The sequence below is a fragment of the Dermacentor andersoni genome, chromosome 2 (assembly GCF_023375885.2).
Source record: "Dermacentor andersoni chromosome 2, qqDerAnde1_hic_scaffold, whole genome shotgun sequence".
In the NCBI taxonomy this organism is placed as follows: Eukaryota; Metazoa; Arthropoda; class Arachnida; order Ixodida; family Ixodidae; genus Dermacentor; species Dermacentor andersoni.
In genome coordinates this window covers 40003899-40031728 of record NC_092815.1, presented here as the reverse complement: position 1 = coordinate 40031728, position 27830 = coordinate 40003899, and the positions used below count along the sequence as shown (strand labels likewise).

Below are 27830 nucleotides of genomic sequence, written 5' to 3'. Positions count from 1 at the left end.
GTTCATGATCTGAGAATGTCTGCCAAACGCACCTTAGCCCATTCTTATTCTTCTGATTATTTCAGTCTCATGACCCGGATCCGCGGTCATGCCCTACATCTACCCTACAGTTGATCCGCGGTCAACTACATGCCCTAAGTAGGTCTTTTCCCTTACCATTTCCAGTGCCTCGCTGCCTATCGTAAACTCCTGTTCTCTTCAGAGACTGTTAAACATTAGTTTTCTGCAGATTAATTGTTAGACCCACCCTTCTGCTTTGCATGTCCAGGTCAGTGAGCATGCAGTGCAATTTGTCCCCTGAGTTACTAAGCAAGGCAATATCATCAGCGAATCACAAGTTACTAAGGTATTCTCCATTAACTCTTATCCCCAATTTTTCCTAATCCAGGTCTCTGAATACCTACTGTAAACACGCTGTGAATAGTATTGGAGAGATCGTATCTGCCTGCCTGGCGCCTTTCTATATTGGGATTTTGTTGCTTTCTTCATGGAGGACTACGGCGGCTGTGGAGCCGCTATAGATATATTTCAGTATTTTTACATACGGCTCGTCTGCACCCTGATTCCGTAATGCCTCCATGACTGCTGAGGTTTCAACTGAATCAAACGCTTTCTCGTAATCAATAAAAGCTATATATAAGGGTTGGTTATATTCTGCACATTTTTCTATCACCTGATTGATAGTGTGAACACGGTCTATTGTTGAGTAGCCTTTACAGAATCCTGCCTGGTCCTTTGGTTGACAGAAGTCTAAGGTGTTCCTGATTCTATTTGCGATTACCTTAGTAAATACTTTGTAGGCAATGGACAGTAAGCTGATCGGCCTATAATTTTTCAAGTTTTTGGCGTCCCCTTTCTTATGGATTAGGATTATGTTAGCGTTCTTCCAACATTCCGGTACGCTAGGGGTCATGAGGTATTGCGTATACAGGGTGGCCAGTTTTTCTATAAGAATCTGCCCACCATCCTTCAACAAATCTGCTGTTACCTGATCCTCCCCAGCTGCCTTCCCCCTTTGCATAGTTCCCAAGGCTTTCTTTACTTCTTCCGGTGTTACCTGTGGGATTTCGAATTCCTCTAAACTATTCTCTCTTCCATTATCGTCGTGGGTGCCACTGGTACTGTATAAATCTCTATAGAACTCCTCAGCCGCTTGAACTATCTCATCCATATTACTAATGATATTGCCGGCTTTGTCGCTTAACGCATACATCTGATTCTTGCCAATTCCTAGTTTCTTCTTCACTGCTTTTAGGCTTCCTCCGTTCCTGAGAGCATGTTCAATTATATCCATATTATACTTCCTTATGTCAGCTGTCTTACGCTTGTTGATTAACTTCGAAAGTTCTGCCAGTTCTATTCTAGCAGTAGGATTAGAGGTTTTCATACATTAGAGTTTCTTCAACAGATCTTTCGTCTCCTGTGATTCCTTACTGGCATCCTGTCTAAAGGAGTTACTGCCGACTTCTGTTGCACACTCCTTAATGATGCCCATAAGATTATCGTTCATATCTTCAACACTAAGGTCCTCTTCCCGAGTTAAAGCCGAATACCTGTTCTGTAGCTTGATCTGGAATTCCCCTATTTTCCCTCTTGCCGTTAACTGATTGATCGGCTTCTTATGTACCAGTTTCATCCGTTCCTTCCTCAAGTCGAGGCTAATTCGAGTTCTTACCATCTTATGGTCACTGCAGCGCACCTTGCAGAGTACGTCCACATCTTGTATGATACCAGGGTTAGCGCAGAGTATAAGGTCTATTTCATTTCTAGTCTCGTCATTCGGGCTCCTCCACGTCCACTTTCGGCTATCCCGCTTGCGGAAAAAGGTATTCATTATCCGCATATTATTCTGTTCTGCAAACTCTACTAATAACTCTCCCCTGCTATTCCTAGAGCCTATGCCATATTCCCCCACTGACTTGTCTCCAGCCTGCTTCTTGCCTACCCTGGCATTGAAGTCGCCCATCAGTATAGTGTATTTTGTTTTGACTTTACCCAGGTTCGGTGTGAGGGATGCAAAATGGCTACTAACCACGCCGTTAAGCTCTCCAGGTTAGTCAGGCGAAGTTAATGTCGGCGAATAGGAATGCGCAGAGCTAGCGAGACTGTCGGACCTCATAAATGCCTGAAATTCTAACATGGGTCAGCACGCACGATATGGTGACGTTTGTGCCAGCCAGAATTGCAACTGCTTTAGTTTCATGCAAGCGACAAATACTAAGTTGTCCGCATCCTTGCAAAGGCATTACACAGCAGTCTTTGAGTCTGTGATTATCACCACTGGGTTTTCGTTTTTACCGATAAGCGAGTGCAGTGCAACGCTAATTGCTATAAGTTCTGCTCGTGAGGACGATCTCGGGAATTTAGCCCACTCTTTGGCAAAAGTATGCATGCGTCTGTGGCTTAATGACGAAAATATATTTGTCACTCGGCCATATTTTTGACCGGCAAGGCCTCTTGTGAAACCTCTTGCAAGATATTCTGACTTCGTAGACCACCTCTGTACATTGAGGCAAGAAAATGCGTCAAGCGAATACCGATACAGCTTTTTTCCCGTTTGACTGTTGCCATATAATCAAGAGAGAAGCGCACCAGTATGGAGGGGCCATGACAAAAGATTATTGCATGCTAAACCATACACGTCTCACAAGATGACAAAATTTGAGCGCATTTTGTGCTGTGGAAAAATTTTTTTACTTTGCAGTTGAATCATACCGCAGTCTGTAAACACTGATGGGTGAAGAAATGAAATGCGTTATTGGTTATTGTACTGAATGGAGCATTTTTTTTTACCTTCTATGCTGTATGCGTTTATCCAGGCTACCTGCTATACTGTGGATTCATGACATGTCACAATTTATTCTAAAATGCGCTGATATTATGTAATTATGCATCTTTTAGGCACATACGCCAAACCGAGTGTTATTCAAGTGTTCATGCAGGAACTATCGTGACTATTATGACACCTTTGGGGCATTTCTGAACTACTGAAAACATTAAAGGAGTTACATTTCCAAATGATTATACAAGCCATTTACACACCTTAAACCAATCGCAAAGCAAACGCCAGAGCACGTCACCCAAAGTTGCGCAGCGAGCTGGCAAGGCCATCGAGCTCACAGAGGGGCCTGTTTGGTGCCATTATTAAATACCTTCTGGTGTGCAATTCAATATGCCATCAGGTGCAAACGTTTGCCATGGATAATGGCACATCTTGATGTAAAAAAAAAAAGGAAAAGGAAGAAGAAGAGGAAGAGAGAGAGAGAGAGAAAAAGAAATTGCATTTTTAGTCTATTTTGGTATTCATCCCTCCATAATCATACCGCCACTGCCTTCTGTGCTTGGGCATTAAAATAGATTGACGACAGAAAATTCAGAAAATTTCACATTGCCAATGTTAATGCTGTGGCGCCATCTGGTAGGTAGAAATCAAAATATAAGGCAGAGAGCGAGGGGCAAATTCAGATCAAAGAGTGGTTTGGGCACTGGTGCGTTACACAATCACAGTAATTGCAGTAGCTGCCATAGTATTCACAATAGGGCATCGCACCTTACGCAATACCATACTCTACTAGTGTAGTAGTTTTCTTTACTTCCTTTTGCTGGTGAATGGCTCAGCTTTAAAATAAGCCTTCATAATAACAAAATGACACTTGTTAAAATTTTAGTTACTGCAAATTTTAGTTACCTATTGCTGGCACAATGATGATTGTGGAACAAAATTAAACATGCATCTGCAGATATCTGAATATGTAGATGCTTTTAAATTGGTCATGCTACCTCTTCAGTCACAACGATTACTGAGTATTGTCTTCAAGTAAAAGTAACATCAATACATACTATACAATGGCACTAATTGTAGAAGGTCATGTGCAATGCAAATATGCGCTAGTATATTTCATAGTTACTCTTGTGCAACACAGCCTGTGCAGATGCAGGTTGTGCTGAAGTTTCCTAACGAGCAATGCTCACAAGACAAACTTTACAGCAGCTTCTCTTTATTTCATGATGGTAGAGGACACGGCTACACAGGTATGAAAGCGTTTGGCGATTCACTTCAAAAAAATGGGAAGGAGCGTGCACTAGCACAGGGTGTGTGTAGTGATGAAAACAATTGTAGTTTTATCCAATTGGTTAGAAGCACATGTGAAGAGCTCCCTTTTTTTTAGAACACACACAGGCTGATCCAACATTCATGCAAGCTTGCCAACAGCTGTATGCCTGGCAGCTTTAGATCACGTATTACCTCCAATGAGGACAATGATGATAACGAAATGAATTACCCCATCGGTCCACACCAAACTAACGTTTGGGGCTGAGGTGTCCACACTGTTCACAACTGTAGGACAAAACGCACAATGGTCACCAAAGAAAAGATCCAGGATTAGAAACAAATGTGCCATAAGAAAAGGAATAGTACATCCAGTTTGGGAAAACACAGAAGCTTGGCTAAAACCTGCATGGCACAGGACAGCCGGCAGTGCCATCTTCAAAGCAATGACTGCTTATGGGCATGAGCTACAGGGTTGCACTTTAGAATACATGCCCACAAGAGTGCAGCAGAAACAGAATATGCAGCGACAGATGAAGATGGCAGGCGGTAGAGACCAAGCTGCAGTTACCAGGTTGCTTGCTCAGAATTCTCGACGGTGGTACTTGTCCGGGTCGAAGTAGGATGTTACAACTACACGGTTGCTGAACTTGCGTCCCGTCAAGCTCTGCTGTGCCTTCTGGCAGTCGATGACAGAATTGAACTCCACATAGGCCTGGAATAACACATGAACGGGCGCCATATACATAGTGAAACCCAAGCTTCATATCCTCCTGGCTAGGCTAACAAACAGCAGCGCTGCTAGACTGTGGACTGCATGCTAAAGCTTCAAGTATCTCCAAAGTGCACAAATAAGGTCAAAGCTGTGCAAGGCACTTGCTTTGCGATATCTAAAGCTTTCACTCTGTCTTGCCACTCTGCGAAATGCGACATAACTTTTGAATGCAAACAAAAACACTGTGGTGCAACTGCTTCAACAAGAACATGCAGAAGACGTGCCTGGGCCAAAGGGAAACTCACCTTTCCACAACCAGGCACTTCTACACCATCAATCGGCCGAGGTATCTCAATGCTTTTGACGACGCCGTACTTGTTACACTCCTCATGAATGTCTTCAAGAATGTCCTCATACTCCTCTTCATCTTTCAGCTCTTCAGGGCACACAAGGTTCATGAGGCATAGCACTTCTGTTGGAGGGCCTGCGCCGCCCTGTAGTTGCAAACCTGGTACCTGAATCTGTACTGGGGCTTGCTGCAATAAAAGTAACATTAAAAGCGTTATAGTGAAGTTTAAGCTTGTTTGCACTACCGAGCATTTAAGAGGAAATCACAGAAATGAGAGTACCATTTTCAAACTCACATTCATTTGACTGTTCTTTGCGCCAACACTTGCCCTTTGCACTATCAGTTTCTTATCACCAAGCTGCATTCCATTGAGTCCCATAATTGCCTGGAATGTGAGTACACAACAATCCACTGTAATGCTAACTCACTATGACAGCATCAATAAAGAGATAACGCACAAAGAAGTGAATACCAGGCCAGGGCCTCGCTACAAGTACTCAAGGCATCCAAAGTTTCCAGCCTTGCAGTGGCCATGTGTACAGGAGGCTTCGGCAACAATATAGCAAGCACGCATCTACCCTCTAACCCTGACAGTCTGAAATCAGCCCTATGATTGCCACCATGCCATGCCACTGGCCACTATATTATGCCCGATGTCCTTAAGCAACACACATTAACCCTTACACTATGCTCGTTTGTGTTGTCATATGCTCGTTTTGTGTTGTAAGTGCACTCCCTGCCTCTCCTGAAGAAACGTGCAAATCTGCACCCTGGAGTCTCATTACGTTGTCGGTCCCACCGACACCGCGGCGCTTTGGTCAGAGCTCGCAGTCGACGCCTCAGTCCCGGCTGCGGAGGAACACGAGGATAAAAGTTGGACGGCGCATGCTCGAGGTGCAAGCTTGGCATGCGCAGACCACTGGGCTCGCCGCCTTCGCCCTTCTACCAAAAAGTGCAGAGATGACAGCCCAGATTTTACTCCGCTGTCACGTCCTCCTACAGTGGTGATGCGGAAGAAGGTGCTTTGCATCGAGCAACACGGTGTCACGGCTACCTGGCTGGATCTCCAGTTCAGCCCACCAGTACCACCATTTTAGTCAAGCTATGCTGGCGCATGGTTTGCGCAGTTCGCGCGTCACGTCCTCCTACAATGTCATCCGTGAAGAGTGCGGGTTAAATTTGTGGCAGAAGGTGGAGCATACATCTCGGTGCTCTGTCCATTTTGGGAAGGCAGCCATGGCTATTCAGCGCGACAGCTCCATTCGCATTTTGGAAACCAAAATTTATGAACTGTTGATTAATTCTGATTCAGATGAAAGCGATGACAAGGCACCAGCTTCTATGCAGCATGAAATGTCCCCTGAAGCAACACGCACACAAAAAACCTGGCAGGGGGTGAGGAGCAGTCAGAAAAAAGAAACGGCAGTCGAAGCACTAAATGAGTTTTCACATGGAGATGCTATCTCTAGGTCTTCAAGATGTGTGAAAACTGTTGCTGAGGTATTAAGTGCACCGCCGAACAGAGTGTTATCAGCTGTGTGGAAGGTCAAATGCGTGGCCGATCAACCGATCACACATGGAAGAAACTGCAAACTTCCTATGACCACAGTGCACATGCTTCCGCTGGAATGTAGGCTGTACAAAGGGTAATAGAAAGCTAGAGGGAGCTGCAGTGTACACACCTGGTCTGTAGTAGCAACCTCCACATACTCGCAAAATGCATAGCCTTTGGAGAGTCCAGTAGCGCTGTCTTTCACAAGATTGAATGCACGCAGCTGTCCAAATGACATCAAAAGCTCCCTGACCTGTAGAATTAAAAAAAAAAAAAAAAAGGAGCAAGGAAAGGTGTGGGAAAAAGAAAGTGGACATAAGTAAAGACAACAAATCCTTCTGGTACAGTGTTAACTGCCTCACTCAATACTGAAGGAATTATTGCTCCCTTTGGAAAACAAAGCTTCTTAAAAATGCACTGCTGCATGTAATATCAAGAAGGCACACTGTACTTAAGTTTTAGGCAACCTACAAACATACAGAGAAGCATGACTGCTAAGATAAAAAAAAAGTTTGTTATCTGATGCACATGCATTACAATCTGGAGGCAGTACTGCAGTGAAAACCTGATCAATTAATCACTATCAGTAATTTTGAACAAGCACAATTTTGCATAATGCAGTGCACTACTATGCTAGCAAAGAATAAACTCCTACATTTCGTTTGCTTCATATGCAGCACAGAGTGCACGTGTTTATATTCTTAAAAGAACAGGTCCCATATAGCTGCTAGTGCTCTCTAGACAGCAAGCAAGCTACAACACTGATAACTGCTAATGCACTGAAAATGTTGCCAGGTGTGTGGTGTGCAGCTAAGAGCCATGCATTTGACTAGGCAGCTGATTATTTGCCTGCCCCAGAATTAAACAAACTCTAGTAAACTTTGTCATTTCTATTTTGACTCCACGCACAAAACACCAACTGTTGCGAGCATTAGCCAGCAAGCTAATGCTGGCAGCCTGTTCATTTGGAACAGGCTGCAGTTAAGAGATCCTGAAGCAGCAACTACGTTTGACATGTTTTCAGTATATTTCTGGTGTGGAAGTGCCCGATGTCAGTTTTGCAGCATTCAAACAGCAGTACTGTAATCCCAGCCAAGGTGTGCGGTCACTCTAGGGAGTTTTATATGTACTAAGATCACTAGACTGAAATCACCATGGGAAGGCATCATGGATACCACAAATTTCTTAATGAGTTGGCATAAACTAGTTAAGAAAATGCATTGCAGCCTCATTTATTGCTCTTTGTGGCTCAAGTGTGTTGTTGCATACTGGCCACACGTTCCTCTAGAGCAGTTTATGAGTTATGTTGACAAGTTCCCTTATTACATAACTTCTGGCACATAATTTAACTTTTTTGTGCATGTGTGCCACTAAATCTAGAAATGCATGATACCAAACACTCATCACGCGTAACTTTTTTTTTTATTATTTCAAACAATTACTTTTGCAACCTTCCGAAAATAATCAAATGGTAGAGACAGAGGCTAAAATAGACTAATTATTTCACTAACACAAATATGTGGTTCGTAGCCAAAAGGATGAAGTTTAAGCACATTGATGTACTGCCCATCATTACCATGCTGGCTGGACAGCAATACTGAAAATGCAAAATGCAAGCTGAGACAGTGGTGCCACATTTTGCTTAGGTATTCCTATTAAAAAGTGTGGGTTACAGATCATAACAGATACCCTGTAGTGCATGTTTTGGCTGTCACAGCAGTGTTGGTTATCGCACACTGCAAAATGGACATGCTAACATTGGGCAATTTCACACTGAAAATGTGCTGGAAATAAGTTTCACGTGGCTGACTTAAGAATGCCACTTCTTATATGCAGAGAAAGCGTACATAACGGAGTACATATAGACAAAAAAAAAGAAAGTCCAATCCAATCCAAATGCTAGTTTTCAAAACAACACAGCTCTGTTCTTTATATACATGACTGCAACTTGCAAATGCTGTAAGCCATTTTGTTGCTACAGCTGCTCTCACAGAAAGGTCTATCATTTCAAGCATTTATAGGATAATTTATTCATGGCAAGCATGCAGTTGGCATCTGTAAAATACATTACTGAACAGTTACAGTGCAGGCCAGATGGCACATTTTTTTTCCTTCTCCAACTGCTGCTGTGTTTCAACTTTAATATGGGTTCACATCACTGGTAAGGCCATATGGTCTAATCTTGTTTTTGAGAATATGCTGAAGATAGCAAAAATGTGTTGCAATATGTTAACTTATTTCAACTGCCAGCCTTACTTCTTTGCTGTTAGAAGTGGAAAAAAATTTGTTCATAAAGTGCCAATGTGTCATAAAGCAACGCAGTAAGCAATAACAATGCTGTTAGTAAAGCTGGTGCCGTTCTCTGGTTACACTGAGCTGCAGCAATAACTAAATGTGGCTTCTGAAGCCAATAAAGTATGATACTTGCACACAAGAGTGACAGATCTTTTGCATTCTGCACTAAGTGTAATGTTTACAGGCTTTCAGTAATTAGAGCCAACACTGTGACTACTTCAAAGAGTGCAAGAGCTGGGGAGACAGAAAATCGAAGGAAGGCAAAGGCAAGTGAGCGCAGTGTTAACTGAAAAATAATACGTTGCAAGGAAGTACAGACTGTTACCATGTTACCAATGGTAACATCTTCTGGTTACTTCTAACATCTCGTTACCATCTGTTACCAATGTGTGAGCATGTGGACACTACAGCTGTGTGCAATACGAGGGGTAGTGCATTAGTCTCAGCAAAGCGAAGGAGCACCAACTTCCTCACAACCTTGGTTTTATGATGAGATGTGATTGTAACTGCAGAGTTAGGTCTCAATTCATGAACTCTCAGTAAGTTCACATTTATAATTTTTTTTAAACTGATACGAATTCAAAGTGTGTGCGTGTGTGTTGAGCAGGACTCCTCTACACATCACAGAAATCAGTGATGGTGGTTCTGTGGCACTGCAAACTACTGATGCACAGGCGAGTCATCCTGGTTTAGTGGTCGTAAGCCACACTGATTGTTTCACAGAAACCTGTGTGCATTATGCCATTGAGGAGGTTAATAGGGAAAGGAAGGTGAAGGGTGTTTCGTGTTTCGAGACAAGTGACAGAAGAGGACGAGTCCTCTGCTGTCAAAACTGACAGCTCCACTTGGTGCACGTTTTGAAATGGTCACATTAAAATATGATAGGATGAATGACTTGGTTCACATCCCACCCAGTAAGCAAAGCATCGCATTGCGGTCACAGAATCAACAACTAGCCAGTAAAGAAAACGAGAAAAAATCTATGTATTTTCTTTTACAGTGTCCCTGTGCAGGCAGGCACTGAAAATATACCAATCTAGCTTGTCCTTTACTTTGTCTGCCCTATAGTGTTGACCTTTCTTAAGGCAAAGTCAACATTAAGAAACAACAAACTTATTTTGTTGTTTCAGCCAGGGACTTAAACCAGGATAGCCCTATTTGTTGGCTCGGTCAATGTGAACACGAACATCGTGTTGCACATGGCCATGCCTTAGATCTTTACTACTTGGCAGCCACCCATGTTAGTGGCCATAGTGCATCATCTGACATTGTTGGATGCCATAGCTACAGGCATGTTCCGTCACAGCTAACAGGAAATGCATTGTGTCACCAGTGCTGCATTCCTGCACAGCTCGTGTGACAAGAAATGTGAGGTGCTGAAGCACCAGAACGGAGGGGCCCACATTCCCATGCACCATGAGCCCCATTGGGAGCAATACCTAATCTTGCCAGTAACACAAGTGGCGGTCAGAAAAAATGCACAGATGCTGGCCACTTGATCACACAATGTTAAACACATCTGAGGCCCGCACTTGAGGTGCAACGATGACGTTTCTCACAAGAAGATAAACAGAGGGAAGGCAAGAAAGTGGGAGTGAAAAATAGCAAGGGGCGGCTTGTAGCAAAGAGCTAGGAAGAGATACTACATAATGCAATGGTCTTTGCTGCATGCCAACACCTGGCAACTGGTTGCTTCACGTTTCAGCTAAGGTACCACTCCCCAGAAAAGCAGGGCCGCATGCTCTGACTGCATTCCTACAGGCACTCGTCACTGCAGCTTGCAGCTACAGCTCAGTTCTACTGACAGTGCAAAACTGTCACCAAGCCAGATCAGCAGAATCATGTGGTACATTTTCACTTCTTGTTCTAACAGCTCGGTCTATATCTGTCCATAAAATTGGTGAGACAAGCATTTCAAAATTGGTGCACATGGACGGCACATGGATGAACAGCAAGAATTGAAGCCTACAGGCATTCTGTTGTTGGCATAGAATGCTGACCCTGAACCAACAAATTTGAATTAATATAACTGGTGTTGTGAAAAGGTTGGACGGTTTGTGCTTTGCCTTGTCGATTGTCCTCCCACTATATTACACCCTCAATTGTGTTCTCGCCTTTTTTCGGTACCTGAGCAGATCACGTCTTTCTGCTTGCCTCAACTTAGCATTACTCGCATGTGGAACATAAAATTCTACAAAACTAAGATGACATAAGTCTTGCGTATGACTGCACCGAAAAGTTCTAGGGCCTCCCTAGATGAAAATAGCCTATAACACCTGAACTAGCTTTGCAGCTCTCCTGCAATTGTCCTGAACTATCGCGTGACTAATGCTAGGTGATAGGTTGGCAAAAAATATTAAATGCACTCTCATGGCAACCTTCTGCTAAGGTCTGAATACAGATAAGGCCTGCCCATGGACAGTTCATGGCATATTGTTAATTTCAGCCAAATCTTGCACACCCTAATTTATTGCTTTCACCCTTACTCCTGCAGTTCAAAAAGGAAATCCTACTGCTAGCAGGGTGGGAAAAATGGCATTACATGATTTCAGTATACAAAGCAACAGTCAAACTGGGCACAAACAAATAAAGTGGACGCACAAAGTGCTGACTTCCAACTACTTTTATGTATACAACGGTTGTATACTTTCATGTGCAAATAAACGTAGCTGGAAGCCAGCAGTTTGTCTACCCCGTTTATTTGTTCGTGCCTAGTTGTCCGCTGCTCTGTATCGTGAAATCACAAACATGTGCACTGCTTTGGTAAGCAAATGCCGCACAGAGCTAGAATTCCTAGCCTACCTCCAAACCTTTCAAACAAGTATCCTTTACTATTGATATTTCTGCAAAATTTTTATAAGGTGAGTAAGAAGAAGGCCTGTGAATGCTCGAAGAAACAGATGTAGCCTTTGGCAGCTATCGTAAGTAAAGTATTCTGTCAACAGTTTTCCCAATGACAATCAACCGGATAAAAAATCTGAGCGCACCTTGCCATTTTATGTTCCAATATTTCTGCAGCTGGATCACGAAATATTGTCCACTCCATCTTTTCATTAAATTCTTTACTTTATATCTAACCTTTGAAAAAAAATAAAAAATACGGTTCACAACATTATGAAATTTTTTAAGTACCAGTCACTGACATTAATTTCAACGCAACCTGCCTAGGCACAATTTTGGCAATGAGAGGGAGCAATTGTTGCGGGGAACGAGTCAGAGCATTCACCCTGGCGGCCATACTGGCGGCCCTTGTAAACCGCGATTTTACACCAAACGTAGGTAAGTGCACTTCTCATTCCTTCTTACACAGGCTGGCAACACACCTGCTGCTTGAAAGATTGCCAGCTGTATAGCCTCTATGCCTGCCATAATCAAAAGTTCCCCCCAATTGGCAACTACGGCTTTGAACACTGCAAGCAGCCCACAACAAATGCAGCATTGCCCCACTAATGTTACTACACAGATCTAATACACGTCACCTGCCCTCCATGCTATTGCAGCTCCAAAAGACTGCCATAGAGCGCATTTTAAGAGGCGATCCTTCTTTAAGAAAAAACATCTGCCTATTAAAATGCAGCTTGCCTTACATGAATTTGCAGCCTTTGCATCAACCCCTAAAATAGATGGTGCGCTCTGGCATGCACATTTGTCGTGGCACAAAATGAGTGTACGGGCTCCCGCCATACAACGCAACATAATGGGCACCACTGTTGGCAAATACAGTCAAATTTTGATGTAACAAAGATGGATTTAACGAATTATCGGATATAATGAAGCAAATATAAAATTTGATTGGTTGTGCTTCATTCCAATGGGGCATTCTACTGCTATAACAAAATAGAAAACGTGGTACCTAACTCACTATCAGTTATAGCGACAGAAATTTTTGTTTCGGGTGCCTCAAAATATATATTCTGGTAATAAAAAATGTCAAATACAATAAGGGACAGATTTTTCACACTTACGCAATTACCGGAATTTCACCGAGTTACTGCACCCTTCCCCTAGCACAAAAATAATAACTGAAATTTCAGGCATCGCACAACGTTTCGGCCATGAACTGCGTGCATGACGCAGCAAACATAATGGCCATGAACAATGTTGCCATCATGTCGACTAGCCCAAACTGGCAGTACTGTTGTGTGCAGTTATTTCTGAGGGTTATAAGTGCACATTGACCTTTTTTTTTTTTCCGGGTATTGTCATTGAGAGCATGGCTTATACGAGGATGCAGGTTATATGCAGTAAAATATAATATTGTTGCTCCAGTGCTTTGCACTGGCACAGCAAGATACAGATGGGCCATCAAAATCCGTAATGATGTTATGCTGAGCCGTTGAGAGCACCCCGCTTGCATTTCTTTTGTGTAAATGTGACAGCGATTTATTTCTCCCAATCTCTGCGTGTAAGTCTCTGACAAATATTGGATGTAACGAAGCTATTTTTATGGCTGATGTGACTTTGTTACCAGGTTACACTAGTGCATTTTCAGTGGTTGTGTCAGACTGAAGCAAAAAAGAATATATATCATAACAAATGCTGCTGCTTTGGTCTGAGAGGGTTGTTTGGAACAAACTTCTTTGCCGATACAGTACTGCTGGCTGAATTGATGCCCAGTGTGACGGGGCTTTGAAGAAATTTCCCAAGGACTGCGAAAACAACGAGAAGCCCCGTTCTGGCCACTCATTAGCTACAAGGCGCAGAAGGCAACGGAGGGCAGGTTCGGTGCAACCCTGGCTATGCAGCAACCACGCGACAGTGTGCCTTAAAAATAAAATCATCACAGGCGCCAACTTGGCAGTCCTGACAGCAAGCGTACTCGACGGCATCGCCGTCTGTGCCACCACCGTTGCTTCGTCCTGTAAAGAGGCCGTCCCGACGAGAGCATAGCTTAAACTTGCCTGCCAGGGGCCTCACAATTAGTGGCGGGGGGGAAGAGCAAGTTGTGTGCGACTCGAGATTTGGTTTAGCAACTACGAAGAGGTAATCACCCTCCCAACCTTTGCTACGAAATCCAAAAAAAGAATGGGGGAGGAAAAAAAGAGAAAAAAAGAAGGAGGTGAATGAGTACAGGTTTTTCCAATCACGAGAACTAGCACTATTAACTAAGGCGCTTGGCTACACACACGCACACATACACACAAGTACACATGCACAGGTATTGCAACAGACAACTCCCACATTTGAAATCATAGGGCTTTTACCTTGGAAGCATATCAATACAATATCTCTGTTTACCAATCAGATTCTCAAACCTTTCAGTGATCTGGCTGGCAATGCAAGAGACATTAAATCACACAATGAGCGCACTCAAGGCCACCACTGTGAGAACATGATATCTTGCTACTGGTCAGGCACACATCCTTCTATGTCTGCTCTGGAAGTTTGCATGCATGAAAGTGCCAAGTGCACATGCAGCTGCTCTTCCAGTGATTACGAGTGCATGCTCACATACAAAAGTCCTATGGGCAATACGATTGTGCCCAGAGAGCCACCATTGGAAAGATTTAGGTTTATGTGGTTGGCAAAGTCCCTCAATGCTTAAGGTTTGCCCTCACTTAATTAAACGAAAATAGCCAGACCATGACAAATGCAATTTAGTATCGGCTGGCAACTATCTCTTGGAAGAAGTGCCTCAGTAAAAATCATGACAGTTCCATTAGGATTTGCACACATTTAGCATGACAAGAGACCCTTGGGGCAGCATACCAGCGAATTGTACACTATATAACAAGCACAGGTTGCACAATGACTAGCGGAAAAATCATTGTGTGCATATGGCTAGACCTAAAGATATAAAGAGCAAAATCTTTCTTGAAAGAAGTTGTTTGAAGAGCTTCTGTAGTATGCAACACTTTAGTTGGCTGCTTGCCATGCCGGCCTACAAGCAGAAAAACTGCGCAAAAAACTGTCTCAATGACTGTGGTAAAACTGAAATTCTAAATCAATACCAATGCTCAACTTCTCGCACTACACGACAGTGTGTTTACTAGCGCCTTTTGCCTGCTTCCCTTAGGGAATTAGAAAGCAATCGAAGCAGGAGCGCACTTTGCGCATCGCTGCAAATTTTTTAAGTATTCAATTACACTGATGTACCTGCCTACAGAGCAAGCAATGCATGCACGCAAGCATCTTGTGCCCATAGTGTAAGCCTATGCATCACATACGTAACGCAGTTTCATTACTAACCACTGGTAACCAAGCCATCACCAACAAACAAGTCCACATGGATCAAGCCTTGCATACTTACATTTCAGCATTACATCAATATCCACAGTCTTTATATAATAAGAATGGCAAAGAAGCCCGATGCCCACTTAAAAGCCTTGCGCAAAATGCAAAATTACATCACAAAACAAGAAAGCAAGGACATCATATTTCTAACCGAGTCAAAACACAACAAAAACAGGTCACCATTAAATAAGCAAAATAACAATGCTAGGACATAAGCAACACTGTGAGCTACCACTGTCAGATAAGAAAGTCCAGCCACTGCAAATTTTTAGCATGTGAAAGACTCATCATATGAAATAACACCTAGTGTGCAAGCATGTTTCTTCCTTGTCACCTTGAGAACAGACGAGACTTCTACACGAAAGTGATAAGTCAAAAGGCATTTCGAAATAAGGAAGGGTGACAAGCTGCTGTATGAATTCCCACGCACTAGGTAACAATTTCTTTCGGCACAACTTTTGCATGCCCACAGTGAAGGTAACTGAAAGGCGGCAGAAATGCGCGCACCATCTTGTGCACACATACAAATCTGCAGCAACAAAACGGCAACAGCCATGAGTATGCAGTTAATGTTACAATAATTATTGCTTTCTGACTTAATTTACAGAAAAGTGAAACAACATGACACACAAGGATAGAGAGAGAGAGAGAAAAACAAAAATGATGGCAACCATACCTGGTCTTCGTTTAGATAGTTCGGCAATCCCCCAATGAATATTTTATGAGGCGAGTCTTGCACTACCGTTGAAATAACACCTGAAAGAGAACCCAAATCCAGTTGTCTCCCTCCCTAACCCACCAGAGAGTTCCTGGGGAGGAATGGAAAGGACGAAAGGCACAAGAAAGGAGCACGGAAAGAAACTGAAAGAAGGTAAAGCAACATAATACAGAAACAAGTTTAAGCTTGATGTGCTGAGCCGAACAGTGCAGGGGCACCTTACAAGCCTACGGCTGCTAGCAATGAAAAATTAGAAGCAATAAGCAAACATAATGCCGACATTCTGGCCTCCTACATGGATTGTTGACAGGTTTTAAAAAAGATATGTGGTAGAAAAAGGTCACACCACATGCTGACATGAAAGTTACATTCTACACAGGGCCGATCAGTTTTCTGGGCACACAACTGACTGTTCACATTGAATGGCCCACCCATCTGGTGGTCCTGCCGAGATAAAATTTAATGTGCCAAGATGCTGCTTGAAACTTGCCAGATGCACTCTCTTGTATGGTAAGATAAGACGTACACTTTCCAATGGCTGTAAGAACGGTGCAGGGAAAAATAAAAAAAATGAAGAAAGAGGGAGAGAAAGAGAAACTGCGTTTGTCCAGAGACTCCACTGATGCGGGGCTCGGACCTGAAGGCTTCTAATGCCCCCTTTTTACCTAAAACTGTGCGGAAAAAAAAAAGGAGAAAAAGGAAGATTCCAATTTTACAATGGATTAAAGACAAATTACCAATAAGAAAAAAAAAAATATTTGCAAACATCACAGAACACTAGTCTGCTTCACAAACTTTAGCTACATTTAAAAAAAGTAATCGTATGTCCTATTGAATACTAATACAGCCGAACCTTGGTACAACGGAGACACATACCACATAGTAATACTTTCGTTATATCTGAAATTCACTGTAGGTGCGCACGCTGATGCTACTACAAAGAAAGCAATCAGGTCTATGCAGAGCAACAGAAGCGTGATGCTTCCCAATAGCCAGAAAAGGGTTTACGAACAATTTCGATGGCTCGGCAGTGCATTGTCGTACCAATTCACTGCGTATGCACCATGGTAAATTACAAACATGCTATGCACTCGTTAATATGCAACACCATGATATGAGAACGGTCACATGGAATAAGCACATTGCTTGTTAGCTCTGGCCCAGCCACATCGTTGTCCTAACCGTGCATGCACATTCAGAATGAGCTGCTTCAAGTAGCTCTTGCTGGGTATGTGACATTTTTGCCATTAGGGTATATATTTTGAGTTGCAAGTGAACAAGTACAGTAGAACCTCGCACATATATTTTGTAAAAAGAAAATATGCAGAAAAAAAAAATGTACTACTGGGAAAACGTACGACCGGAAGTCACTAAAAAATGCGGCAGCATTGATTGTAGTTGCTATCTATGTAGGGTGAAGCGTTGCGTGAATCAGAGACTGCAACACACGGGGATCTTGCGGGGCCCAAGTGGAGAAGTGCATTGTTTTTTCCCAACACATTGTGGGGCGGATCTAGTTGGCGGGGATTGAGTGAGCCATGATGCGTACTGTCATTTTAAAACAGCGATTTGAAACTAAAACGAAATCGAGTTGTAATACGATGCTGCCAGAGCAAGATGCTTATCACAATCAGGTGGCAGAGGTAGCTGTGAATGGCAACATGCAACAACTTGCGTGGAGATTACCTGCTACCGGAATATGAAACGGAGTGCGTGGTGGCATGTGAGTGCGTGGTGAGTAATGCGGGGAGGCTGCGGTTGCAGGTGCACCTTTTCTTGTTTACATGCGGTCTAGCGGTCGGAAAACATATCCCACAATCCCAGTTTGGCAATATATTAAACGTTCATGCTGAATGACTGTGTTTTCTAGGAACGCATTAGCCTCCCAAAACAGAAGCGTAACTTTATGGGGTCATACTTCCCATTCTAGATAGCGAAGTATGTTAGTGCTGAGAACTTGTGTGAAACGGGATTGTAACAACGAGGTTCTACTGTGTTCACTTTAGATTTTGCATTATGGTTCAATTACAGCATAAAATATTCAATAAAATAAACAAGGCCAACCAAATTGTAGATTTACTTCTATATATGATCTATACTATGTTCGTAATACCAAAGTTCGACTGTTTCAACCATCAACATCCTGAAATTTTGTTCATTGGCTATTAACATTAATTATACCAGGAAAAACAAAAATACAAAACACTACTTTAAATTTCTATTGCTGGCATTAAAGCATGTATAAAGCACTAGAATGCATCAAGAAATTGTCACAAATGAGCTTTCAACATTGATATGAACGTCCAGACAATGTGTTTCACTTAACACAGACACACTATTCTAGCAATATGAAAACATACGGTGCAATCCACCTGCTACAACACTAAAGAAATTCTATCGACGTGACTCGGCATTAATATGCTCAACAGAAATAGTCACGCTGTCTTTAAAGAGTGCACATTTTTTGATAACCCAGTTATGTCTATCCAAAACTGCTCAAATTGTTCAGCATTTGTCAATGCTTCAAAGTGATGTTATCTGTTGCCAGAACCTGTTAGCAGGGCCCCCCATGTCATGCTTGGCACTCCGAAGCTTAGTGAGCAGCACTGAATCTCCCAATCTCTGGGACTTTGGCGAAAAGAAAGTTGTACAGGTGAACCTCAAACACTCAAGGCAATGATTGAATCAATCTAGACCGAGACTGCTCTTCCAAGAACATCAATTTGTTCCAAGACATCACTAGTTGCAGAAAAAATTGTGACAGCATTGGCAGCATAATTTTTCTGCAATTCCGACTGCTTCTGATAAATGGAGTGACTTGCATACAAATCCTAAGCATAGCTGGTGATCTCGAAGGCCATGTTCTACCAGGCGCTGCCCCGCTAATTACTTTAATTGTGTGAGAGTGCTGTCCTCAGAGAGGGCACCACTCTCTCACAAACAATGACAGCACAACAGTACAAAGTGGCAGCATCAGTCTAAAGAAAGGTGACAGCACCAGAGCTCTTGTGTAGTAGAATTTAATAAAATTACCAATAAAATAATTTTTTTTCCATCTTAAAATGAAATAGCTTTCCCATCAATGCTTCACTACAATTTACCAATTATAAATTGGAGATGACAAAGCATTTTTGTAGTGGAGGTGCCAGTCCTATCCTATCCGTCGTTTTTCTCATACAAAAGCTCTATTGTCAGTAAAAGTGATCGTCTGCACATGTCGGAGCCCTGGCCACTGGTATTTGAATAAATAGCCTTTAGCATGCTTTTAATAAAATATAAGATATCCTGTCTTGACACGGTTGAAAGACATGCATGCAAATTTTAGTGATAAAGCAAAATAATTTACATCATATGTTCAACTTCAAGGGACCCTGAACCACCTCTTGGGCTTGGTGAAATAACAAATGTGCGTGCGTAGTGTACGCTGCTGTGAACATCTCAGCCAAGTTTTACTGTCGTATGAGGCGCATGGAGCTCGCAAGCAGAGTGCTATGTCACCTTTCTCTCAAATGCTCTCTTTTCAACAGAAGCCTGCTGCTCATTCTCTTCCGGACACATTATTTCGTAGTAAAGCGGATTCCCATAGGCAGCTGCTGCTACTGGTAATTGCGGTCAGCTACGTGACGCAGGCACCGTGGCTGCCGCGGGGTGCCGCCACGAGTCCATTGGCTAAACACACTGCGGCTCGCTGAGGACAATTGCGTTTGGCTTACGTTTAGCACATCCCAGACGTCAAAATCGGAAGTCATGGCGTCTACGTTAAAATCCAAAATTAAATTTGAACTGTGTGCCACGATGACATTCAGAAGGCGGAGCATTGTGGGCATGCTTCATTCTGCCGCAACCTTCGTAGTACGAGGTATTAAAGAAGGAACGGGAGCACAGCAGAGGCCGTGTCTGATTGCCAATAACTCTGCTTCTGCTGAACACGTTGAAGTACTTTTTGAGGCAAAGTACTTCTGAAATAGCGTATTTTCACTTGAAATGCCTTTCCCCACTTCGATAAAAAATGGTCCAGGGCCCCTTCAGATAATAATAATAATAATAAAAAAGAAAGTTGAGGTTAACACAGACACAGCTACACTAGTATCTATCGTTCAGCTACCACAAAACTCTCACAAGGTGCATTCCTTTCATATCCAACACTGAAGCACCTTTTGTAACCTAGACGGTATAAAAACTAGGAGGGAATGTTTACGAATTCTTGCTGCCCAACATATGATGAAAGATATTATTCTTTGCTACCTTCAGCAAACTTAACAAATATGATTTTATATCTTTTTGTGTTGAGTCTTCTTGCCATCGGCAGCCACAACAACCTTGCATACACTACTAGAGCATGCGCAAGTACCAGTTTTTATTATGGCTTCGTAGACAACCGAGAGACAGAAGTACAGCATTAGCTGTTAGTGATCATATTGTGCTATCTGATGGTGAATATGAGCAACTAACGTGGCACATGCTGACTTGACTTTCTCCTGTGGGTTACCTGTGTGCTTTCATGCATCAAGTTCATAGCATACAAAATACCGAATGGCATGCTCAATGGCGAAATTATCACCAAAGTTTCCTCCAAGACTTTATATGGAATATATGGTTATGCAAGGTTATGAATGTTGGTGCCAAGAAGTGACGTTCTGAGCAAACATATTAACCAGTAAAGAAGAAGTTTAACTATATTAGGTAATCTTGTGCTTTCAAATGTGAATGTTAATGCCAGGAAATCGTACGAAATGGGATCTTATCAACAAGGTTCCAGTGTATGTACTTTGAAATTTGCTACCAGTTGTACTGTTATATAGTAAACAACATTTAGCGTCTTTTGCTTAACTAGAATTGAGGAGCTTTCAGACAAAGGATGTTTCTTCCAGTGACCCTCCCAAATGCAAGTTGCAAAAGTAATATACTTTAGATGAGTTGCTCCTTTTCAAACATTGCACATAAGACAGCGATGTCCTGGGCCAAAAACTGTGCACAAAGAACAATGCTCCACAGTTATTAGAACTTCCTATGTTCTTTGCATAGAACTTAGGTTTATTTGGGCAGAGAGAGCAAATAAATTTACAAGAATGTATTAACGGAGTAATACACTGATCCTAGTCTTTGTTACTAACTCTTCAGATGGTAGGAGGGCTACTCAAAAGGTTTGACTTCAGAATGGAGGGCAACCTGACGTTTCTCTCTCATACTGGTTTTAAGAAAGGCTACTACATTTACGGGAAGAAAAATAAGAGGGGAGAGGGTGTTGATGATTGAGAAAATGGATAATGAAGGCTTGGAGGAAAGAGGACTTACCTGGGACGGCCACCGAGGGAGTCTCAGACATGCCTGGCATCGGCTGGTAATCATGAGGCCGCCTGATCTTCAAGCTCTGGCCCTTGAAGTTGATGCCATCGAATGCCATAGCCTGGGTTGTCTCATCAATTGATCGAAACTGGACGGGGTGAAACAGAAAAAGAAAAATGTTAGGTTGGCGATATCATGCAACACCTGCAAATGCGCATCGTAAGGCACAGTGAATGATGTGCATGACAGTGTGCCCATAACAAATATTATGGCACAGTTTTAAGAATTTATTCGGTTATCACCGAAACATCTACCTTTTTATCATCCCCTCAGAGCACTCACGCTTGCCACTAGAAGCACACAAGCTCACTAGAAATGAAAAGATCATTGTTGATGCACACAGTGCTCTGATAAGAACAGGGCAGGCAGGCATCTCTAAGTGCATTATGCCTGCCTGTCAAAGTGCTAACTTCGAAATTCATAAAAATCCTGCAGGCACGACACTAGGGAGTGGGGTACATGGGGTTAGCAAGCATTTCTTAACCCTTCGAGGGTCGATTTTTGTCGCCATATGCGGCCGCCCAGGGTCGATTCTTTTTATTGCAGATTCAGATTCTTCTTAGGGACTTATTTCGAAAACATTTACCGTAATTTTTTTAGGGTGACCATAAAGTGAGAAAAAAATATTTTGCGTTGGTATATATGTACTCTTCATTCATGAATAACAACAATAAAAAAGGAAATAAGCTTATCAGAATTAAAAATTTGATGCATTTTTATGCACGTAGTTCGAGGCTTTGAAAATCCGCACTTGAGAATATTACGCAAGCCTTAAATGTTCCCTGCTCTTACACTAATATATACGTCCATAGCGTAATCGAATTGCGTAGGTGCGCACACTCAAGAAAACTGTTTGGTTGTGTGCCCGTCAAAGAAGCAAACTGTGTGACAAACTTCCGCTAATCTTCATCTTATCGCCAACCAGCTAGGGCAATTAGGTTTCGAGAGTCTAAAAGAGAGAGAGAGAGAGAGAGAGAGAGAGAGAGAGAGAGAGAGAGAGAGAAACAGAAAAACGAAAATGCATGCCTGGTGGAATCCTTCCTATGCGCAACCCTGTGAGCACTAAACGGGCGAGAAACAAGCGGTCGCCCTTTGAGCAATTGGTAACGAGATAGCCATCAGTTTTGCAAGTGCAAAAAGCTGAAACCGCTCGTGGCACAAAACCCCAACCGCCGCGTGCACGCGCATGCGCCAATGCGCGAGCGGTAGTATGTAGACGTACGGGAGCAAGCTAGCACTAAAACAAAACATGCAAGGAAAACCGAAAGAGGGAGGCGCACTAAAAAAATTCTCTGTATTCCCACATAGTGGCAGCACATGACAGAAAAGAAAAAGTTAGGAAATGGGCACGCTTTTTAAATGTACAGACGGTAAATGGTCAATGCTGTAAATATACGGCATCAACCATTTTGGACTTGTTCGCGGCACCGTATATTTACGTAACTGACCCTCAAAGGGTTAAAGAGTCTCTGAAATGGTTTTGTCTTTCAGTTTGACACTGGGTATCTCTCAAGAAATGCTTTCTCACAAGAATTTAGTGTCAGCACGTTATATGAAACAGGTATGAGTGGTTACACATTGCCCTCCTCTCAAGCCCCCAACATTTACGCATGTGGCCATCGCAATGTGCCGTCTCCTTTATGCAGTGACGAAAGTGCTGTCTACTTCCGGTTGGTTTGAACTTAGTACGTTCCCGTGTCTCCTTTCTATGCAGTTTTTCTCGTAAAGCCTGGGCTACATGGAGCGAACTTTCAAGACGAACTTCAGGCAATGGTCGTTGGTTTGCACTACATAAAGTGAAAAAAGACGATAACCACCATGGGAGTTTGCCGCATTGTTACGTTTCGCCTACGACGCGCGGTATAGCCGGCGCGGATGCAACGGACGCCGGGGCTTCATTCAAAGCGGCGGACATTTTGGCCCGTTCCGCGCCGCCGCAACGCCTCCCCGCCACGCGCGTCCAGGCATGTTTCAGTGCCACGTGTCTTCGTGTGTGCGTGTGTGTGTGTGTGCATGTTGGTGCCCACGCTTGTCAAAGCGCGGCAGCCGGGGAGAGGAGCTCCCCAAGTGTGAAGCGAGGAGGTCTGACCGGCGCCGGCCCGGCGGATGCGTCACTACACTCGTCTCAACGTGTCTCTCAGCCTGTCCGTGCCCCGCATCACGTGCGCCTCTGACGAGGCATTCCTTCTCCCCCTCGACTCCGAGAGTATAAAAGCAGCTGCTCCCGGACGCCGAGAGAGGCTCCGATTTCTTCTGTCGAGTAACGTGCTCTCCCGTCTCTCCACTTCGGTCGACCTGACCGCCCGCTCTTTTGCGATGCTAGAATAAACAAGTTGTTCTGTTACCAGTCGACTCATGCTTTGCCGGGACCTTCGGATGCTTCCAGTTGTGCCCCAGGCCAACGCTACCCTTGGGGCTTGCGACCCAGATGCAACACGCATTGTTGTGGGCGCACATGCAATGTACAGTCCCAGCGGAAAAAGATTAGTACAAGTGACCGGTGGCCGAAGCAGTAAAATCACGACACGGGGTGCTGTTCCTGAGCGCACCTACAGCAAGAGTGCAAGGCACATTCCATTCTACAAAGCCGGTGTGGCTGGCTGAAACCAACCTATCTTAGAGCCCGCATTTTGAAAGCTACCACGTGCCTCACTTTTTGGCCAAGCTCTGCGCCAGTGAGGCGCATAGATAGATAGGTGCAAAACCTGCAGGCACCTTCAAAGTGACATTAAAATGAAGAGCACTGCAAATAGTTATACACATGTCGACACGGCAAAAGTCCATTTTATATGCACTATTTTGACAAAAATTGCCGCTAATTTTGTCCTCCGTCCTTTAAAAGTGGACTTTGTTGCATTAAAAGAATAGGTAAAATAAACTAAGACTGAACTATGGTCTGTTATATCCGAAAGTGTTGTACGCGGGTCCATTGTAACGAGCGTAAACTGTACTGCACTATTACGCAATTCCCTTCGTGTTCATTATATCCGGGACTGACTATTATCAATGCAATCAATTCAGCTAACGGACCTGGCTATACCAGAATATTGGCTACAACAGACAAATTTTTGGACCGATTTTGTCTAGCTGGTGCAAATACAATGTAGGTACTTTGCTGCAATGATGCATGCATGCGGCAGTGTGCTGCACGCAACTATTTCCGGCCACCTAGGAAATTTGTAATGCTATTTTTCTTAAGAAATCAGTACACGAGTGGCAAGCTTTCTGCACCTAACAACTAGCCGGCAGAGAGTTCTCATTCCGACCACGCAAGCGGACCACTGCCATCCATCATAGTAGTCTTGGTACCTAGCAGGCACTGAGGGTGCTGCTAGGCCTAACCTGATTCGAAGCCAAGCCGTAGCATACGGCGCTTCAAAAACAACCGCTGATGATCACAAAATGCACCGTTTTGATAATGTTTTACTTCTCATCGCATCAATTCACCCAAAAATGACGATATGCTGATATTTGTGGCATCTAGACCGCAAGGCACATGATGTGATCGAATCTCGCATGCAATGCAGCAGAGGTCAGGCACGGGCTGAGTTGAACTTGCCTTGTACCGTGGCTCTCATTCATGCTACAGATCTAACCGTGGTTGTCGCTTGTCACCAAAGATAAATTTAAGGGGGGACATGGCTTTGAAAATCAACTTCCTTATTTCTTCATGGATATTGATGAAAATTGGCACAAATGTTTAGAATTTTTCTCCCTCTAACTTTCTGGAGAGCCTGGGGAACTTATAAAACGTGATAGAAGGCTTGTTAAGTATTGGCTGCATAGCTAAATGCGTGCTGAAGGTAGTGACATTCTAGCTTTCCTTTTTTCGCAACACAAATTTTATGGATTGTCATCTCTTATGTAACCTTCGCATCAAGCACACCTTCGGGGTAGACGAATAGCCATATCGTAAACTTACAAAGAGTCAAGATAAGAAAGTGAGAATGTCACAATCTGCACTGTAGCCCAAGGAACGTGACAAAAAAACAACCCCACCGAAGTATAAATATGTTGAATGGTAACAAAAAAATTAGCTCCAGAAACTGAGCAGAAAGGGGGGGGGGGGGGAACCAGTTTTGAGAAAAAGGCTCTCAAGAGTCAAATTTTCTTCAGTTCTCTAAAAGGCACCAAATTTGTAGTACAGTCGCCGACCGTTTATTCGGACCTCACGGGGACTGCGAAAATGTCCGAATAAACAGGTGTCCGAAAAAGCAGATTAAGAAAAAAAAAATGAAATCCTTTATTTCCACGCACTTATTCGGGCTCGGCAGTAGGCTTGGAAGAAATCGTGAATGCGCCGTTGCACGCTGTTCCGTTTACGCGCAATCAGATAAGCCTGAATCTCGGAGAGGGTCGTACGGTCACTATTAGCTGAAAGCACAGTCACTGCTTGTACACGCTCCGCATGCGACGGCAGCGTAGCACATGGTGCGTCATCTTCCGACTCGGAGTCATCGTCCGGCGGTGCAGCAGAAACCTGACGAATGATCTTGCCGTCGTCGAGTTCTGCGCATGTCAATACAGCAGTGTCAGTACCTATGAAACTGTCAAATGAGACGGTGTCCGGAATCGCAATGCAACCACTGCGCAGGTCTCGGCAGAACATTTTCCGCGTCAGTCGGGAGCACATCGAAAGGATACAAGTCTTAGGCCTCCCGGCACCCGCTTGCCGGCATTCCCCAGCGCAGTCTGCGCGGGCACTGTCGGCGCCATTAGACCCTTGACGCGATGTTTACGTATGCCGCGTTGGATTACCGAAACCTCGACACAGCACACAAAGCAAACACCACCGTGCCGACACCAGTCGCACAAACGAAAAACGCGGCCCTCGCAGCGTCTTGAGCTAAAAAACAAATCAGCTGGTGGATTGTCTTGACATGGCTTACTAAGCTGAAACCGGAACTGCTGCAGAGCCACTCTATCGAACCAGGCAAAAACGATGATGATGAGCGGAGATTTCCAGTAGCGCCACTTCGTGGGGCAGCAAGAAAGCTCCGTTCAAAACAAAAATGGCGTTCAGCAAGTCGAACCATGCACCGGTCAGAGTCGGTGCATGGTGCTCTCGACAGAGTTGGCTCAAAAAGTGTCCGAAAAATCAGACGAGAGGTTGCAAGGTGTCCGAACTTTCGGCAGTTGTTATACATTATGGTCTATGGGGAGAATGGCGGTGCCACGAAGCTGACCGAATAATCGGGCATGTCCGAATTTTTGGAGTCCGGAAAATCGGTCGGCGACTGTATTTGGGGTGTTTTGTGATATGGGGCTTCTTGTACATGTGGCCTCTGGTCAGATGTGCTCCCCCCCCCCTCTCCCTCCATTTTCTTTTTATATGGCATTCTTTGCTGCTGCTGCTCTACAAAGAGCATGGTGCCTTGGTTTCAAACCAAGTGACGTGCAGTGACGGTGTGGGCATGAACATAGTTCCAGTGTTGTACCTGCAGCCTGCCCGATTGATAGCAGTCTCCAGTACAATCAGCGAGGAATTTTTTTTTTTCTTTTGGTAGAATTGACCATGTTACTGAATGAAGGCTCCGAGCGTCAGCAGCCTTCTAAGTCATCTTTACTTGACAATGGCTGTGGAACTTAGGATCAGAGAGCCAGTGATAGATATGCAGCTGCTAGATGCTTTCCAGAATTGTACTTCTGTATGATGCCTTCACTTCTGCAGCCAGGTGTCTGTGCCAGCCCAAGGGGCCTAGTGAAGAGGGCTCATGATGAGGTTCTCTTTAGGAAGGGGTGGTATGATAGATATTGTTACGAGCTGCTGTGACAATATGATAATAAAGTGAACGCGCACAATATGCTTGGTTGCGGGTCCGACGTGCCGATGCGTGAAATGCCTAGCCACAGATACAAGGAGCCGATGCGCGAAATGCCTAGTCGCGGGCTCAAGGAGCCGACACTCGATGCGCTTATATGCGCAGTCCAAGGTGCAGAAGTGCAAAATTCCTAGCCACGGGCCTGAGGAGTCGACGCTCGATGCGCTTATTCGCGCAGTCGGAGGCGCCAATGCACAAAATGCTTAGCTGAGGGTCCGAGAAGTCCGCACGCGATGTGCATGATCGCCGAGTCGGAGACTCCCTATGCGTGAAATGCTTAGTCGCGGGTCCGAGGATTATGTGCACTATGTGTTTGGTCCCGAATTCCGAAACACCGAGTGCTGGAAGGCTTAGCCGCATGTCCGAGGATTCCGCGTGCGAATCTTGGTTGCAAGGTCCACGTCGCCGATGTTCAGAATGCTTAGCCGTGGGTCTGAGACGTCCACAGATGTAGGGATTGGCCACGCTACTGCAATGTCTGCGTAGCGCCCGTTTTGACATGTCGAAATTACGGAGAGTGGAGACGTCTAGATTCACGAGGTGCAAAGAGCCGAGCAGACGACACAAGCACCGGACCAATGGTAAACCGTGCTGGAGTCATGTGGCGGGCACGGCCAATTGCAGACTCCGGCACGACCTTCACTCATTTGCTTTTTGTGCACTTGTTTCTGTATGGAGGAGATAACTGAAGCGTCAAATTTGAAGACGGAGGGATGCGCTTTCCAACAAGACCAAGATGGCGGCGCTC

The 27830-nt window shown here is 44.0% G+C and overlaps 1 protein-coding gene across 1 annotated transcript in view; it reads right to left on the bottom strand.

Annotated features, from left to right (window-relative positions):
- Positions 1–3981: 3981 nt before the first annotated feature.
- U2af50 (U2 small nuclear riboprotein auxiliary factor 50) overlaps positions 3982–27830 on the bottom strand; it is a 53315-nt gene continuing 29466 nt past the window's right edge. The window contains exons 6-11 of the mRNA XM_050189467.3: positions 21210–21348; positions 15873–15952; positions 6798–6920; positions 5411–5500; positions 5072–5302; positions 3982–4766 (exon numbers count right to left, since the gene is read on the bottom strand). Coding sequence (XP_050045424.2) covers positions 4635–4766; positions 5072–5302; positions 5411–5500; positions 6798–6920; positions 15873–15952; positions 21210–21348 — 795 coding nt within the window. The 3' untranslated portion in view covers positions 3982–4634. The remainder of the gene's footprint in view (positions 4767–5071; positions 5303–5410; positions 5501–6797; positions 6921–15872; positions 15953–21209; positions 21349–27830) is intronic.